Source organism: Phyllopteryx taeniolatus, chromosome 14 (genome assembly GCF_024500385.1).
Source record: "Phyllopteryx taeniolatus isolate TA_2022b chromosome 14, UOR_Ptae_1.2, whole genome shotgun sequence".
Classification (NCBI taxonomy): Eukaryota; Metazoa; Chordata; class Actinopteri; order Syngnathiformes; family Syngnathidae; genus Phyllopteryx; species Phyllopteryx taeniolatus.
The window spans coordinates 13,402,376-13,420,763 of record NC_084515.1 but is presented as its reverse complement, the minus strand read 5'-3'; the positions used below and the strand labels follow the sequence as shown (position 1 = coordinate 13,420,763).

Sequence of the window (18,388 nt, the reverse complement as noted above, 5' to 3'; positions counted from 1 at the left end):
ACATGTGATTAATGGGTGTTTCGAGTTACTCGGGTGTTGCCTTTTAGATTGATTGCTTAAACATTAGATAGTGCTTGTTTTTGGCTTTGGGTTTCACCTGTGCAGACTGCATTTGCTGTTAAGCAAACATGAAGACCAGAGAGCTGTTTATGGGGGGAAAGCAAGAGAAAGAAAGCATCTGCTTGTGATCCAAAACACACAAGTTCATCTGTGACGCATAGTGGAGGTAATGTCATGGCTGCTTCTGGAACGGGCCTACAAGTCTTTATTGATGATGTAACTCATGATGGTAGCAGCAGAATGAATTCGGAAGTATACAAAACCATTTCGTCTGGCAATTTACAGAAAAAGGCATCCAAACTTTTACAACCAAAACAAAGGAGTTGTAGTTGTTGTTCCAATACTTTTGGAGGGGGACTGTATTTCTGAGGATTGTGTAGCAATTAGGCTGTCATTTGGTCAAATGTATTTGGGCACATAAAGAAAAACAAAATTATGTTAGTTCTACACTGTTTATACATACGCATGCGTGTTGTACGCTATCGAAGTACACGCATGTCCATTGTATGCGCATGCGCACTTAACGTGGTGCACGCGCCGACTGGCAAGTTTTAAGCTAGCAGCTAATATCGTGTATAAAACAAGTGACTCAGTATTTAAGGAATGCAAAAAAAAAAAACACCCGAAACAAAATTTATGTTTTAAAGACACATCCAACCCACCACAACAAGTATGAGTCCTGTTTCAAGATCATAATCTGTCAAACTGGTGGCCCGGGGGCCAAATCCGGCCCGCCGTCTCATTTTATGTGGCCCGCGAAAGCTAATCAAAACTACTAATAGAAGAAGAAGAAGAAGAACCATCTTTTATTGTCATGAACATGCATGCATGCACACGAAATTTGTTCTCTGCATTTAACCATCACAGTGAAGACATACACGTTAGTGGAACACACTGGAGCAGGGGGCAGCTGAAGCATAGTGTTCCAATGAAACGATATTGAGATATTGCAAGAATTTTTGTTTCCAATCCCGCTTTGAAAATAAATGTAGTAGTTAAAAACATGTTTTCAGAGGCTTCTGATTAGTTGTTCATCAATTTGTTCTGTATATCGAATTATATGAGGTGATAATTCCTTCATACGGGTTCACAGTCATAGCGGCCCTCCAAGGGACGTCATAACTACGATGTGGCCCGTGACAAAAATGACTTGGGCACCCCTGCCCTACCTGAAAGGAGGTTAATGGTGAAGCTCAACCAAGAATGCCCGCTTCCGGTATTTCCAGGCATAACTAATCGATCGTGAGTTGTCAAGAGGCTCAACAAGTAGACGAAAGCTATATTGCATGAATTTATTTATTCTTCAAATCATACATTTTATCAATAGATACACAACACAGCGTGTATTCATCACTTATCTAGACTACAGATAATCATAACATACCTTCACTCTACCGAGATTTCCCGCTAATGGTCTCTGCTGGCATAACTAATTAATTGTCAGATCGATCGCAACACGATCCTTTGTACGTTTGACTCTTCTACCCAGAGGCAATGGGACCAGGGGGCTCAGTGGTGGCCCATTACTAACTGACCATTAGTAACTAAGTATGATTGGATGTTCCAGTGATGTTACAGCTTAAACTGATTAAACAGAAGTACAGCATTCAAATCCATTTTCTTTCTTGGAAACGTCACTTGTTGCTAGGAAGATTTAGTGGAGCACAATTAGCCCATTTAAAGAAGTTGGCATAAACAGTAGTACTAGGTTATGTCTCCAAATATACAATCAAAAGGGCTGTGAGAGAAGGCTGATTTATACATAATTGAATCACCGCTCTGTATTAATTGTAAAGCCCATTAGTAATTAAGTATGATTGGATGTTAAACTTTAGGGATATTTTACAGATTAAACTGGCTGTTTAAGTACAGTATTCAAATTCTTTTTTTTTTCTTTGTCCATCATTTGTTGTTAGGCAGATTCAGTTGAGACTAGGATGTAATTCATCTTACATACAATTTAGTCACTGCTCTGTATCAAGCGTAAAGCCCTAACCACTACTTTTTCTTTTTTTTTTTTTAAAGCGTGGCGTGATCAAAACTGTTGTTTTTAACAATGATAAACAATCTTAAAGTGCTGCACACACGTCATAATTTTTTCCCCCCCGTTGGCATTCCAGCAACGTTGGCTGACTTGCAGCTACAACGTGGAAGCTGGCAGGGAGACACTGAGAGGGCTCCTGGGGGACTTGCGGGACCTGCTTAAGTCAGCACGGACGGACGCTTTTGCTGACTGTGCCTCGGCGAGGCCTCCACGCCGCAGGAATATCATTACAGTACAGTTTGTCCATGGTGAGTACTCTAGCAAAAGCAATGAGGGGCACCGTGTGTGTGTGTGTGGGGGGGGGCTTGCTGTAATTACAGGAGCTTATTTGCAGCACATTTAGTGCATAAGTGCTCATTAAAAACTTTAAAAAATAAGTGCAAGTACAGCTGCTTTATAGTCCCAAAAGAAACTTTTCCATGGGTATTTCTACCTTCTTTTTATTTTATTTTTTTGCTGTTTTGGTTAGCAACAGAGTTCCAATGGGATCAGCGGTTAACTCGTTCATGTGTAAACAAGAGCGTCTCTAAAGGCATTCAACTTGTTACCCACTCAAGAAAACAAAATCTTAATTATCTAATGATATACTTACCTATCTGTCTATCTACCTATCCAGCTATCCATTCATTTATTTTGTATTTATTTATTGAACCTTTATTTAACCTTAGAAATAAACCTTTTCAAGAGGGACAGGAAAAATAAACAACTGAAATAATGTGGCTGCCCAACCGAACACACCCTATTATAAGTGGGGATGTGGGTGTGTTCAGAATGAACCAATCACATCCAAATTCATGTGATATGAGAGTCAGAACACACCAGTCACCATTTAAAGTCCCTTTCATCAACCCCAAATAAAATTCAGTTGTTTTAGTAGGCTTTTCCTGACCTTGTTTTGCCTGAAGCTTTTGTGAAAACATGAGTTTGAATGGCGGAATGACTGGGTAGAGCGTCTGCCTCACAGTTCTGAGGACCGGGGTTCAATCCCCGGCCCCGCCTGTGTGGAGTTTGCTTGTTCTCCCCGTCCGTGCCTGCGTGGGTTTTCTCCGGGCACTCCAGCGCGCCCGCGACCCTTGTGAGGATAAGCGGCTCAGATAACGGATGGATGGATGGATGAGTTTGAATATGATTGGTTAATGCAGACACAGCCACATCCCAGTGACAAAAGGGTGTGAACACTTATGCAATCACATTATTTCAGTTGTTCACATTTACTTCTGTCTATCTATCTATCTATCTAGCTATCTATCTATCATTATTACCAACTGCAGGCGTCCATGCCAAGTTCGGCAGTCGGGCCTAAATCGGCTTCTTATCTTTCACATCATAATGTTTCCAATTATTCTTCACGGAGGCGTGAAATTGATCCCAAACATTTGCTTTTTTCTTCGCCTCCTCCTCCTCCTCCTTCTCACCACACGGTTTGATCTCCACTCCCCCGAGACGACCTTCGATGAAATTTAATTACACAGAGGGACTTTAAGCGCTTAAATCTTTCAATCAAGTGGATTGAAACATGCACACTGAGGTCATTAAATCGATGATCATTTTGATCACAGTCATTGGGAAACAGGGAGTTTAATTGATGATGATGATGATGATGATGATGATTACTGCTTATACATTTTGAGGTCTCATCAGTTAGCTACTCTTTAAAGACAAATAAGTGACCCCAGGGTGGTTGAAGCGTATCGTCTGTGTCATCAGCGTCACCCCGTGGATGTGCCTCAGAATGTGCGTGTGTGCGTGTGTAGGCGTGTAGGTGTGTGTGTGTGTGCGTGCAGATGGTTTCACTTTGGACCCTCTTTTTTTTGGGGGGCGGGGGGGGGGTTGCCCATTTTCATTGGTAGCCTGGTGAAAATCCATAAGATGACGCTAACATGAGCCCCCTCAAAACTAACTCAGTAGCACCGCTTAGCGCCAGACACAAGTTTCACCAATCAACACGAAATTGGGTGGGCATGTCTGTCATGACATCACATACCAAAAAGTCTAAAGACCTATGGCCGAAACTGAACAGGAAGTCGGTGACTTTGGTTCGAAACAGACATTTTGTCCCAATTCCAGGGCTCGTACCGTTGATAAACTACCAGGGAATTTGCCCAAATGAGCCCAGAAAGTTGGGTGACGCTAAATTGAAAAGCTTTTTTTCCCCATCCATCCAATGTGGGCGGAGCACGTCAAAGTTTGATCGTTTTAAAGATTTGCAAAAAAAAGACGTCTGACAAGACACAGGAAGCTTTTCATTTAAAAAAAAATGGTATTACTGTTATTTTGTCCATTTCCATGGGTAAAGGCAAACTTGTAGTTTTGTGGCTATGCCAACTAGAATGGCGTCAAAGTTTGATCATTCCGATGATTCCCCACGAAAAAGCAGTCACAGGATTAGCCACCACTTTTGGTGTTGAGCTGACACGGAATTGGGCGAACATGACTGTCATAACAGGGCACATGAAAAAGAAAATTGAACAAGAAGTCAGCCATTTTGGTTTGAAGGGTGTTGATGAACTACTACTAAGGAATTTGCCCAAATGAACCGTAATCGGAAGTAGCTATCTCGGCAGATGGCTGAAGCTAAATTGCTAAACTTTTTGAATTCGGCCAGCTAATGTAGGGGGGAAGTGTTGAGTCAAAGTTTGATGATCATTTTGAGGATTTGGCGTGAAAAACTGTCTGACATTTATTTTCCCCACCTGACACCAGTTTTGCCATTTGACACGTAATTGGTTGGACACGTCCATCACAACAGCATACACGAAAGTCTCAAATTCCCATTCTGGAAATTGAACAGGAAGTTGTCTGTTTTGGTTTGAAGCAGACATTTGGGGCAAATTGCAGGGCTTGATGAACTCAAATGAGCCCCAATCTAAACCAAGAATCCTAACCAGACTTTTTTACCTTCCATCTAATGTGGCATTAGATGAAAAATGGATCAATTCAAGGATACAGCGTGAAAAAAAAAAGGGTTTCCAGGGCCTGTTCAGCTTTAATTTTTTATTAAAACTGAATAAAAGAAGCGGCTGGAGATGAAAAACATTAAATACACTTTGGGAAACTCAACAAAGGAATGTCTAACACACATCGATACATACGTATGACTCTTTCCTACAAACATACAAACAACTTTCACATCATTCTACTGTACTGCTGATTTAAAAAAGGAAACTCACATTTTCGTAGTTACTTCATGTAATTCTGTGATTGTTGGGTTAAATCGACTTGTGCTGGAACGTGATGCCACGGAGGAAGTCCTCAAAACGCGGGGCAGCGGATTTTGCGGCCGCCTTTGTTTCTTTCTGGCCGAGCTGGAGCGCCGCTTTCTCTTCGTCAGTGTCATCGGCACGACGCAGGCGACAGTTGTAGTCAAGCTCGGGGTCGCAGTCCGGGTCGGGGAGGATGATGCCACCCTTGCCGTGTCCCCGGGCACGGACGGCGGAGGGCGCTGTAAACTTTACGCAGGTGGGGTCGAAGGGGTGGCAGCGGGGCTCGGTTGGAGCTTTGGCAGTCGAGTGGGGGTCCACCGGGGTGCAGTCTTTGTCATAGTGCACATAGCAATCGTCGCCCTCCTTGGTCTTGCCGCGGATGCCCAGCTTGTAGCGGACCTGGTTGATTGATTGATTGATTGATTGATTGATTGATGGGTTTTGTTCAAAACAGACAGCAAGTAAAAGCATTATGAAACAAAAAAATCACTCCTGTGTTTCCCCACTGATTTTTTGGGGGGGAAATACAGTATGTATTTGTCGATCGCAGAAATCTTCACTCGATCGCAGACATTTGTGGTTTATAGCAATTGTTTCTAATAGGATTTTGAAAAGGAGAACCACAGTCAGCGATGTACTTTTCAGCCATTTATTAAACGCGAGAAAACAGTAAGCACATTAACACAATGAACACACTCACGCAGGAGCTGCTGTCGGCCACAGCTCACACCCAGACGCTCACACGCAGACTTGCCGACGTCACACGCCACCCCACCAAACCCCGCACATACCAAACACACAGATACTACAGTAGGTACATTATTTTATGTACATTTTCTACTTGACTTTTTGTGTGTGCGTTCAGATACATTTCAAATTAGTTTAAAATGTGTTTTAATGAGTTTAAATGTGTTTAAAGCATGGGGGAACGGGGAAACATTTAAAAAGGTTCTTAGATGTTCCCGACATTGCGGTTCTGGAACCTATCTGTACAGTGGTACCTTGACTTATGAGTGTCCAAAATTCTGTGACCAAACTCATAACTCAATTTACTCATTACTAATAATTTTTTTTTTTCCCCCATCAAAAATGATTTGAAATGCCATTAGTCTGTTCCACCACCACCTAAAACACCACATTTGATTGGGTGTGTTTTTTGATAACGAAATATAGCACTGCATTTTATAACAAAACAATAAAAGAGAATGTAAAGAAGCTGGTTTTATAAAGTGTAAATACTGTGCAGCCTCGTGAGTGACGTCACCAGCTGGAGTCTTTTCGTCTTTTCGCGTGAGCGTCTGGCTATGAGTCGACGACCCACAGCAGCTCCTTGCGAGTCTGCTCATTTTGTATGAGCGTGTTTGCCTGTTTGTCCCGTTCAATAAACGGCTGAAAAGTGCATCGGCACCTGTGGCTCTCCTCGCTCACATGCAAGGCCATTACAGTCACTTAATTGCTCCATTTTTATTTTGCCTCCCAACGAGCAGCGGTGTATCTAAAGCTCACTTGTAACGCAATTTTTGACTCAACACTAAGGATCAAAATTGATCAAGTGATGGCTTGTAACTTGAAAAAAATTGGTAAGAAAGTTGTAAGTTGTAAGTTGGGGCACTCCTAAGTCAAGGTACGACTGTATATTACTTAATAAGCCAATTTAAAAGTAGCAAAAGGGTTAAGGGTTACACTAGTCAAAACATTGCTCCGCACGTCAAATTCAGACCTGTTGCTCTGGGAGCTGTGGTTGGGCCTTGCGCAGGGCAGCGGCGGCTGCCAGTATGCAGTAGGGATCGTAGCGGGGGTCGCAGCTCAGGGGGGCGGCGACGTGGGCGGGCTGGCCTTTGGGGGCGTACTCCAGTACGGGCTTGGTGAGGCCAGAAAGCTTGGTGGCGGTCAGCGGGTTGCAGCCGGCATCGAACAGGGGGTTGCATTTCTGCTCCTGGGGCGCCGGGTCGTCACCCAGGCCGGCGGGGGCGGCGACGTTGCCCACGCAAAGGGGATCCGTAGCCGGGTTGCAGCTAGGGTAGAGTAGGTGATAGTACCCAGTGGGGGATTTTTGCACCATCGTTGGCTTGCAGTAAGGGTCCTTGGGGTCGCATTTAAGGGCGGCGTAGGACGGGGCGGGGCCGGCGGCGGGGCGGTACCCGTACGCTGCCCTCAGGTGGTACTGAAGACACTCGACGTCTTCGTGGTTGCAGATCCGCAGCAGCTCAGCCTTCTGCTCATGGCTCAGGAAGGGCTCCAGGACTGGGGCGTAGTAGTAGAAGCCTGTGGGGCTCTTCTGGGGCATGGGCAGCATGGGGGTGAGGATGGGGGCGGGCGCCTCGGCCGGGGCCGGCTCCGGCCGGGGAGCGGCGGCCTTGGAGGTCAGCGGGAAGAGGCAATAGGGGTCGATGTAGGGGTTGCACATCCGGACGGCGGCGGACTTGATGGGGGCGGGCATCACCGTGGCCGCCTTGGGCTTGCTGGTGGACTCGGCGATGCATTCTGGGTTGTCGGAGTCGGCGCATGCCTTGTAGATTTCGCTCAGGTGTTTGAGGTAGTGGTTAAAGGTGGGGCCCTCCTCGGACCTGTGCTTGTTCTGCAGGTGCGCCACGTACAGACGGTCCAAATCTTCAACCTGTAAAGTACAAAATATTTGAAAAAAGGTCTTTTCTGTCTCGTTGTCAAATTTGGGGACTCAGGCGTAACTGTTTGTCCAGTACCATTGTATGTATTCAGATTCAGATTTTTCTATACGGATTATTTGTCACGGTTCAGAGGCATACCGTGTTCCCCCACAAAACATATTGGTTAAGGGACAGGAAGTGCAACGACCTTGCAGTCGCAAACAAACACGACTGAGCCTCTGGCGAGTGGATATCATGGCCAGCAATGTGCTTTTAGCAGTACGGCATTTGAAACTGCCATGTTCATGTTCTAAAAAGAGAACAAACTCCTTATGTTGCACTTTCCTAAAAAGAAGATATTTAAGCTGCTATATATTTTGGGTATACATTTTTTGTTCATTTGACAATCTTTCATTGACTGTAGAGAAGTTTGCAATTTTTCATGGGGAAAAAAAACGTCCTCGGTTTCCTAAAAAGAGGACAAACTATTGAAGTTGCACTTTCCTTAAAAGAAAGGATTCAAACTGGTATATATAATAATAATAGGTTGTTTTGAATTTATCGTATGCATTATTTTGTTCATGTGATGGCCATTTTTTATTTTGTAGGAGGAATTACTGGTAGCAGTTCGTAGTTTTTCATGTGTTTTATTACTCCTAAGAAAAACAAACTATTGAAGTTGCTCTTTCTTAAAGTTATGAGTTTTTATTTCATTGCATGCAAAAAAACCAAACCGAAAAAACGTACAATAATGTGTTTCCTTAAACATGCGCACCCTCAAATTAATACTTTGTTGCTGCACCTTTAGCATGTGTAGAATCTTTATATCCACTGTATTATTAATTTGAATAAACAGTTCTGAATTTGAAACTTAACATTGATATTAGATACCCATGTAATATTTATTAGCAAATATCAACATAAAACTTTACTCTAAACTCGAACTTTGCTTGACTTTCATTGGCCTGTCTGCATGATTGGAAAATGTTAAAATTAAATGAATTGTAATCAAGGCGTAATCAAGGCAAGAATCAATTATTTGTTTTAATTTGAGAACCTTTTATTTATCGGAGAATTTACTGCTAGCAGTTTTTTATGTTTCATTTTAAATGTCATTAAATATGATCCCCTTTACACAAAAGAAAATCACTTGTATTTTTTGCATTGTGTTCCTTTTACTGTACTAACTTGTGAGCCAAACAGTGACCCTAAAACTAAGACAAGTACTGAGCCTTTATATTTGTTGTACCATTACATCCCTAGTTTGGAGCTTTTCTAGGTCACAAGGATACATGTACTGTATTTTCCCACAATCCCAAAGCTGAATTTTTTTTAGGGTACCCCACCAAGGGTTAAATTGTCGTAGCCCTTAATCTACAATAATTGACTTTCTTTTTTTCTTTTTTCTTTTTGGGCACATTTGCTAAAAGTTTCTATGAGCAAAAAGTGATTCAACAAACCCAAAAAAAAACCCTCATGTAATAGCTAAATAATAAATACTAGTCTCACTCACCCCCTCCTGGTTTTGGCTGTCCATGAAGTACTTGTACCAGCCCCAGAAGTCGGGGAGGTGCTGGAACTGGGGTACGGCCATGACGGGCGCGTTCCTCCTGTGGCGTACCAACTTCTTCAGGTTGGCCATGACTTCAGCCTTCCCGTCATCAGACACTGCATGAACCACCACATAACCATTAAGAACTCGGTGTTGTTTACTGGAGTACATTTGATTTCATTTTGGCATGAATAATGCATGGCTCTTCGGCGGTGGATTTCTATGAGGATTTGCTACTGAACCTAATTAGGATTGTTTAGCCTGTGTGGAAATGTCACGGATGCGAGGAAAGACTGGGAAAAAGATGATCCAATTCACATGCATAATTGATATTGGGATTAGGTACAGGCCATAGAACATTGCAGGCTTCACTTCAACTATGGCGATCTTTTTTTAGTTTTGATTACATTTTCATGTCTTATATTATGAATATATTTTTAAATGTTAATTATTTTAAAAAAAGAGGATAGGCCGTACAGAAAATGTTTATTTTTAATGTTTCATTGATATTAAATTACAATTATTTATATTATTATTGTTATTTTAGTTTAAGCCCCCATTTTAAATCAAATCTAAGTCATATTTTTTTATTTTAAATAGATTTTACATTTAGTAATTTTAGTTCATATTCACTTTAATATATTTTTTAAATTGAATGCAATTTCTCGATCCTTTAAATGTAATTTTTGCTTTTCATTTAAATTTGTTTTTTTATTTCTGATTTCATTTTACTTCATTTAATTGTAACAACACTTTATATTTTTTTCTTTGAATAATATGTTCATTCATAATTAAAGTTACATTTTTACTATTCAATTTGTATTTTTTTATTTATAATTCAATTTGAAATTATTCTCAATGAATACAATTATTTTTTTATTGATATACAGTCTAAATGTTTTTGTGATATAAACAAATGAGACCAAGATACATATATATATATTTTTTTTTTTTATCCAGCATTAATGTGACCTATAACCTTTACAACTCAACTGGGGGGGAAAAAATCCTTTAAAGTGGAAAACAAAAACAAAAAACATACGATAATGCGGTTGCATAAAAATGCGCACCCTCAAACTATTACTTTGTTGCTGCACCTTTGCCTCATATTATAGCACTCGGCCAGTCTGCATTATTGTAACATTTCAAAATTAAATGAATTGAAATCAAAGGCCCTCATAATATTGTAAAGTGGGGTGTGGTGCCACTAAAGCGCCCCCAGTGACACGTCCAAAGGTCCTTACGTTCTTCCTCCTTGTGCTGCTCCAGCGGGACGGCCCCGAGAAACTCTGTAAAACACAAGCAGGAGTCACGTTAGCGAGCAACAGGCACCTTCACTGACAAGGACCAGATGTCTCGCTTTCCCTCTACACACAGGAAAAAATTGCTGAGCCGCCCAAAAGAGCTCCCGGGGGGCAGAACACGGCAGGTGCCCGGACCGTGGCGCCCTGGCAGCACCCGCCCTCGCTTTTAACAGGCGTCTGTGTGTTTATACACGTACCGGGGGCCACCTCCACCTGTAAAACTACAAAGTGCGGACCCTCACACAAACTAGTTACTGCTGTGCTGTAAAAAAACAAAAAAAAAAATGAAAATAATTAAGAACTGTATGCGGATGTTTGTGTGCATTCCCGTGTGGAATATCCTCTGCTCCACCAGGGGTTTCCTTGTGAAGTTTAGCACTAGTGAAAGTAAAACTGTCTGCTCAGCTGATTGGGCCACCAACTTGGGGTCTGGAAATGGCTTTTCGTGAGCTTTTAAAGCAGGGGAACATTTTCCTCGATCAGACGCCATTGCAGTTCTTCCAGTGCCCGTGCTACATTTTGGAAAATAGATGTTTAATATTACATGACATCTCTTCCTGGAGTGTCAATGGAATTTACTCTTGTGGTACAACGGAATTTGATTTAATGCTGCTTTATTTTATTTACAATTATCTTTTCTTTTTTAATAACACTTGAATTGAATTAGTTTTACTTCTGATTATATATTCAGATTTAAAACCATGTGATGCTAAAATCAATGTATTTTATGTTATTATTTTTTTACTTGAATTTAATTGGAATTGTTTTAATTTAAAGAAATAGATGTGATGTGATGTAGTGCGGTGTGATGCCAAATTCAACTTAATTTGTTTTATTGAAATTATTTTGATGTATATTTTTTACATCTTAATTTATTTCATGTTGTTTAATACATTTTATTAAATTCATATTTTAAACCTTGCAAGGCTACGCTATACTTTGTTTTTCCAATTTAGTTTAATTTAACTGAGATTTTAATAATTTCTTTATTATTATTCAATTACTTTTATGATTCCAGACATTTTTTTTTTTTTAATTTTAAGTTGTGCTTTTGGGCTTTTAGAAGTCAGAAATGTGCTTATTTTTTTACTGTGTTTTTTAAATAAATAAATTACAATTATTTAGTGAAGTTTACTTTTTTTTTTAATCTCTTTTTGGCATTTTCAACCTATTGTTGCCAGATGCACTTCAAATGTAAAACCATGCGAGGCTAAACTAAGGTTTTAGGTTTTTTCGAGGCCTAAAGCAAATGAAAACTCGGCATTGTAGTTCCTAAATAAACTACAGGAGATTATATACATTTTTCATCCTTTTCTGTGCTTCCAAACTATTTAGGCTGCTACAAATAAAAATGGAACCCTCCTGGTTATGTTTTTTATTTGATATACTGTACCAGAAATGTTCATGGGTCAATTGGACCCTCTCTACATTTGATAAATAAATACATAAATACAAAAAAAAATTTTTAAAAATAAAAATGAAGACATCACAAATTCATTACGAACATTTCTGTCAATATTGTGAAAGTCTTGTTTTTCGTGAATACTGTTTTGGAAAATCCCCCAAAACCACACCCACCCCTCCCCCCCCCCCCCCACCCCACCCCAGCCCCCCTCCACACTTTAACCTCTTATGTCACATATTTAATATACCATATATGGGTGATTACAAATTCAACAATAATGATACACATTTATAATTAAAACAAGAAGAAAATGACTTTTTTTAGCGTGTATTTCCTGTGCATCTTTACTAGAAAGTCAGTTTGACCTTCACGAAGTCTTGAACATCAGGCTAAATTCAACTTCCTTTTTTTTAAATTATTTTTTAAAAATATAAATAAATATAAATAATAATTAGTAAGTGTTTTTTTAATTATTATTTCTTATTATTATTTGTATTATTTAAATGCAATTATTGACTTTTATCATTTGAAAAGCCATGTGGGGCTTTCCTGAGTCAAATATCGATGCTCCTTCTTCCTTAAAGCCGTCGGCAACAAATTACTTCAGTGTAGGAAACATTCCCAACACAACACAAAAGCAATATTGTTTGATTTTATGTGTAAAACAATCAATATGGTTTGTCATAACTTCATTTTTCCCCAAAAAACAGAACCAAATACAAAATATATTAGGTTTATTAATAATAAAATCAGAATAATGTGTAGCATGAGATCCCAAGTGAGGATTCTGGTTTTAGCAGAGGTGGCCAGCATCATGAGGAGATTATGTAGCCAAAAAAAAATTTAAAAATAAAAAAATGACAGGCCATTATTTTAGGAAGGTGACAATATTCTCACAATTGACTGGCAGAAAACATATTACATTTTATAGCCCTCCTATGATCACTCAAGCTACCAAAACTGTAAGTATTAACTTGAAATTGTCTAAGAATGTTAAAAGCTTAAAAAAAAAAAAACTGTCACCTGGTAAGAAAATGACGGCCAGAAGTAGCCCAGCGTGGATCAGGGAAGGTGATGCCATTTTTTGCTTTGAGGGGCTTCCTGTGTGTTCAACAAAAAACTGTTAACAATCCTCACAGAGACGCTGAATTTGTAGGACTTTGGACAGAAAGTGTTACCTGCACCAGTGCTGAAGTGGTCTCGGTCTCTACGTCCTCCTCTGCTTGTGGCCTTAACTGTGTGGCCCCCTGCGCCTCTCTGCCGCCCTGTATGGAACAGGCGGGCAGGGGCGGCGGTTTTAAGGAGGCCCCCTGGATCATTCAAAACAAAAACGACAACGCCACGGGGGTTTCTGTTGAGTGCCGCCGGATTGGCTGCCGCCCCGACCAATGGGAGCCCTATCATCAGCAGTCGGGCTGAACAGAGGGACCCGTTAACAAGAGGACATTTTATTCCTGGCAGATTTTTGCTATCTGTTGATTTTTTTTACTTTTACAAAATGGGCTTATTGGGTGGAAGTGAACAGCTGTTAGCTATTAAATCCACCTGGATGCGGGCCAGCTTCACGGCGAGCACACCTCCGTCAAAACCAAACAGGAGCCTTGCAAAATGGTGCTTGTACTGGGTGGTAACACTAAAGTATTGGGCCACAAAGTCAGTTTCAGTTCAGGCTCTATAGAATATGAATGGACCTAACACATTTCCCTGAGGAACGCCACTCCATATTGTAACATACGGATTATCGTTACTTTGGATGGATGTTGGGAGTTTCTTTGTGTAAAATGTAGGATTAATAAGGGTTTGTATTCAAGGATGGGGTTTCAAATTAGGCCTCAGACTTTCTAGGCTAGGTTACGGTTTGAAATTTGGGTTTTAAGACTGGGTTAGGGTTTCAAATTAGGGGTTCGAGCCTGGGTTAGGGTTTGAAACTTTAGTTTCATATTAGGGTTTCAGGTTAGTGTTTGAAACAAAGGTTAGGGTTTCAAGTTAGGGTTGCAAGATAGGGTTAAGGTTTTAAGTTAGGGTTTGGAGCCAAGGATGGGGTTTCAAATTAGGGTTTCAAGACAAGTGTGAGGGTTTCAAATTATAGTTTCAAGCCTGGGTAACGGCTTGAAAAAAGGGTTATGGTTTCATGCTTGGATTTTAAGACAGGCCTAGGGTTTGAAACAAGGGTTTAGGCTTCCAAATCAGGGTTTAAAGCCAAGGTTACGATTTTAAATTCAGGTTTCAAGTCGGTGTGAGTTTTTTCCTGGTGTGTTTTTGGGACATACTTGGCAAATAAAGATGATTCTGATTCTGATTAAAATTATTGAAAGCTTAGGGTTTCAAGCCAGGTTTAGAGTTTTAAATAAGCATTTAGGTTTGAAAGAATTGTTAGGGTTTCAAATTAGAGTTTCAAGCCGGGGTTAGGATTTCAAATTTAGGTTAGAAGCCAAGGTTAGGAATTAATATATGGGTTTCAAGCCAACGTCATCGTTTCAAATTGTTCCGAATTTTTTACAAGGGTAGGGTTTGAAAGAAAGGGTTAGGGTTCCAAATTAGGGTTTGAAGCCGAAGTTAGGGTTTTAAGCATAAATTAGGTTTTTAAATGATGGTTTCCAATGAGGTTTTCAAGGCTGCAATAGTGTTTCAAATGAGGGTTTCAAATTCAGGTTGAGGTAAGTGTTACCACAAAGCTAGAGGCGGACAATTGTCCAAAATGTTTCCAAGTAAGATTCGCGAGTCACTGTAAAACAACTATCCAGTTAACCATCACCCCATTCTAAAAATATAGAACGCATACATTATTATCATGTTTATGATTCTCCTTGAAGCACCGCCATGCTTTTTATCGTGGAGGCTCTGAGGAGTCATTAGTGGAAGCAAACCCCATAACCAGGCACGCTAATGAAGCTAAATCATGCTGCTGCTACTATGTGGAAAGTTGAGCCATTAGGGTTTAGTCCGCCATGCTTCGGAATGCCACGTAGCCTGCACAGACCGCTCTGACCACATCAGGGGTGGTGAGCAAAGTTTGGTGATCATGGCCCACATTTGATTTGTAATTTTTTTTTTTTTAATGGATAGATGGGTCAGGTCGTTAATAGATTAAAAAATATATGTATACTGTAAAAAAAAAAAAAAAAACAGTACAGTGGTGCCTTGAGATACAAGTGACCATCAGGCCATCATTTGGGGGATTTTTTTGCTTTGTCAAATTTGAGATACGGCCGTTATTTGGTTGGCTGTGGACTCAACTCAACTCAGTTGCCAGCAAGCAGCCGTTTGGCAGATAGTAAATACTTTAATTATTCCAAAAAATGAGGCGTCAAGCTGTTTATTGCCACTCCCAGTTACATTTTAATGTCAAACATAACATAAAACAAAAATAATTGCATGTTGTTATTTAAAACAACCGCATAGCTTTGTCAGAATGAAGTCTGTTGGGCTTAATGCTATCAAACACGACGCCATAAACGGGCGAATGAATAGCATCCGTGTCACGGTGTTAAGCAACAGACATTGGAACACGGTGAAGCAACTCATGTAGACAGACAATATGTGTAACATGTAGACAGACAATCCTCACAGGCTTGTATTCTTAATCCTCTGTGAAAAATGACTAATATTACTGTGACTCACTGAGGAGCTCAGAAAGTCTGTATTATATCTGTACGTCTCTATGATCTGCCCCGAGGTGGCGCACACACCTGAAGGAATTGAGTTGAACCAACCCCCCCCCCTCAAAAAAAAAAAAAAAAAAAAAGGAACAAAACTGTTTAATTCTTTACATTTGATTTTAAACAAATTACAAACATTTTTACCGGTAGTTTTTGGGGGATCCTGGAGTGGATTAACGGCATTTCCAAATTAGGGTTTTTTTAAACCTGGACTAGGAGTTCAAATTAGGGCTTGAAACTTGGGTTAGGGTTTCATACAAGAGTTCTAAGGTTGGTTAGCGTTTCAAATGAGGGTTTCAAGCAAAGGTTAGGGAGCAGGAAAAAGTTTGCTTCTCTGCAAAGACCCACGCTAGTCATTATCATTCCAGCTACGTGCTAATCACGTTAACATCTGCTTGCTGAAATTATGTTAAGCACTTGCCAAAAATGTGCCGAGGTTCCACTATGTCGCAGTAAAATCAATTGCCAGTGCTGCGCTTATCATGACCCTTTTCCTCTTTGCCATTACGTAGCCTTCCGTGGAGACGTTATGTCTCTTTGTGTACGGCAACCGCTCAGAAAAAGAAATGGTGGGCTTGGAGCCTGTAAAACAGCCTCACGCTGCTTGTGAGTGAGACGCTCATGAAAAAGACAGACTCTTGTAAACACGACCGTGGTGCCTGCCAAGAATATGTAGCGCAAAATCAGATGCCTACCTTCTCTAATTTCCTCAACTACCTAAATATGAATTTGTCTTTTGTTTTTGAACACTTCAACTCGGTGAAGCTAGCTGAAAAAGACAATGAGTAAACTAAATATAGGACTACTTGAGTAAAGTTCATCGTACAGTTCTGTATATGATTGCATACCACAGGAATCCTCACAGATACAAGGCAAATGTGCCCCCTAGTGGCTGAGAGCAGTATAGAGAATGAAATCAAAGCAATAGGATTAGTAAGTGCTATAATTCTTATATTTGGACAATTCAGAGTGAGTGTTCATGATTTTGTCCTTATACACCTCTACCATGGATTTACAATAACACAATTAACTGGTGGTTGGAATTAGGATTTCATTTAGGTTTTTAAGCCAGTTTTAGTTCAGTATCTATAAATTACGAATGGACCTAACACATTTCCCTGAGGACCGCCCCTCCACATTGTGTCTGACTAAATATTTGGACTTTGGATGGATGTTGGGAGTGCCATTGTGTAAAATGTAGGATTACTAAGACTTTGAAGCCAAGGCTGGGATTTCAAATTTGGCCTTCAATTTTGGGTCCGGGTTTTTTTATACCTGTGTTACGGTTTGAAACGACAGTGTTAGGGCTTCAAATTAGGGGTCGAAACCCAGGTTATTGTTTAAGACTTCGTTTCAAATTGGGGCTTGAAACTAGGGTTAGTGTTTAAAGTAAAGGTTAGGTTTTCAAATTAGGGTTTGAAGCAAATAAGGGTTTCAATAGGTTAGGGTTTCAAAATAAGGTAAGTGTTTCAAGCCAGGATAAAGGTTTCAAATTAGGGTTTCAAGTTAGGGTTAGGGTTTGAAATTGGGTTTCAAACTAAGGCTAGCGTTTACAATAAGGAATTTAAGCAAAGTTTAAGGTTTCCAATTTTGATTTAAAGCCAAGGCTGCGGGTTGAAATTAGGCTTTCAAGTTCAAGTTTGAAGATGGGGTAGCGTTGCAAGTTAAGGTTTCAAGACAAGATTAGGGCTTCAAACAAGGTTCAGTTTCAAACTCAGGTTCACAGGCAAAGTTTTCCAAGGGTTTCCAAGTGGGGTTTGCAGCAAAAGTTAGTCTTTTAATTAGGGTTTCAAATGAAGGTTTCAAACGAGAGTTGGGGAACTGAAGGAAAGGTTGACGTTTTAAATTGGGGGCACATACCAGGGTTTGAATTAGGCACAGTTTGTGACAACCTGCATTGAGAGGGCTTACCCTGACCCTAACCCACGCACACAAAGTACATTTTTTTTTCATTTTCTAATTTTGCGATTCTGTACGTAACACGGTATTAGCACGCCACTCATCATGTCAAGTACAGCTTTGCAGGAGGCCATCATATGTATGATTACCAGCCAGGTGTTGCTCTGCGCCGGCAGAAGAATCTTTGGGACGTTTAGAATTCAACAACATCTGCAGACTGAGGTTTAAAAAGCAGGGTGACTACGGAAGGAAAATTGTATATCATTAAGACATCAGAGCAAAATGGCAGGTCTGTTTCTTACAAGGAAGAATGTTTAGTATGGAGGCCCAGAAGTCCGGACTCGATGGATCCATCGCGTTCTGCCACTGGATGCCATCGTCAAGGAACGATTCCTCGAAATCTGCACAAGTGAAAACGATGAATGCTTGCTGCCCCTTCCTACTGTACGAGGTGTCCCAGGACTGGCGTCGCAAAAGATCTACAGTGGACGCCTGTATACTCGCGGTTCGACATTCACGGATTCACCTAATCCCTGAATTTATTTCCCTTTTTTTTCTATTTTTTTCCCCAATTTTTGGTCCTTTTTTCTTTTATGTTTTCCTTTCCTGGGGGGAACCAACCAACCCCAAAAATGCTTATTGTCAATTTATCTCTG

General features: G+C 40.5%; 1 protein-coding gene and 1 long non-coding RNA gene across 2 annotated transcripts in view; one reads left to right on the top strand and one right to left on the bottom strand.

Moving 5' to 3' along the window:
* Nucleotides 1-18,388, top strand: part of LOC133488566 (uncharacterized) — a 31,420-nt gene that overhangs the window by 11,419 nt on the left and 1,613 nt on the right. Inside the window, exon 2 of the long non-coding RNA XR_009791690.1 lies at nucleotides 2,181-2,352. This is a non-coding gene — a long non-coding RNA (uncharacterized LOC133488566). The remainder of the gene's footprint in view (nucleotides 1-2,180; nucleotides 2,353-18,388) is intronic.
* Nucleotides 5,084-18,086, bottom strand: and2 (actinodin2). The gene is made up of 7 exons (XM_061796756.1): nucleotides 18,035-18,086; nucleotides 13,353-13,484; nucleotides 13,198-13,275; nucleotides 10,710-10,754; nucleotides 9,427-9,581; nucleotides 7,028-7,924; nucleotides 5,084-5,706 (listed from the first exon to the last, which is right to left on the bottom strand). The coding sequence occupies exons 1-7, from the start codon at nucleotides 18,084-18,086 to the stop codon at nucleotides 5,314-5,316; spliced, it is 1,752 nt and encodes a 583-aa protein (XP_061652740.1). The 3' UTR covers nucleotides 5,084-5,313.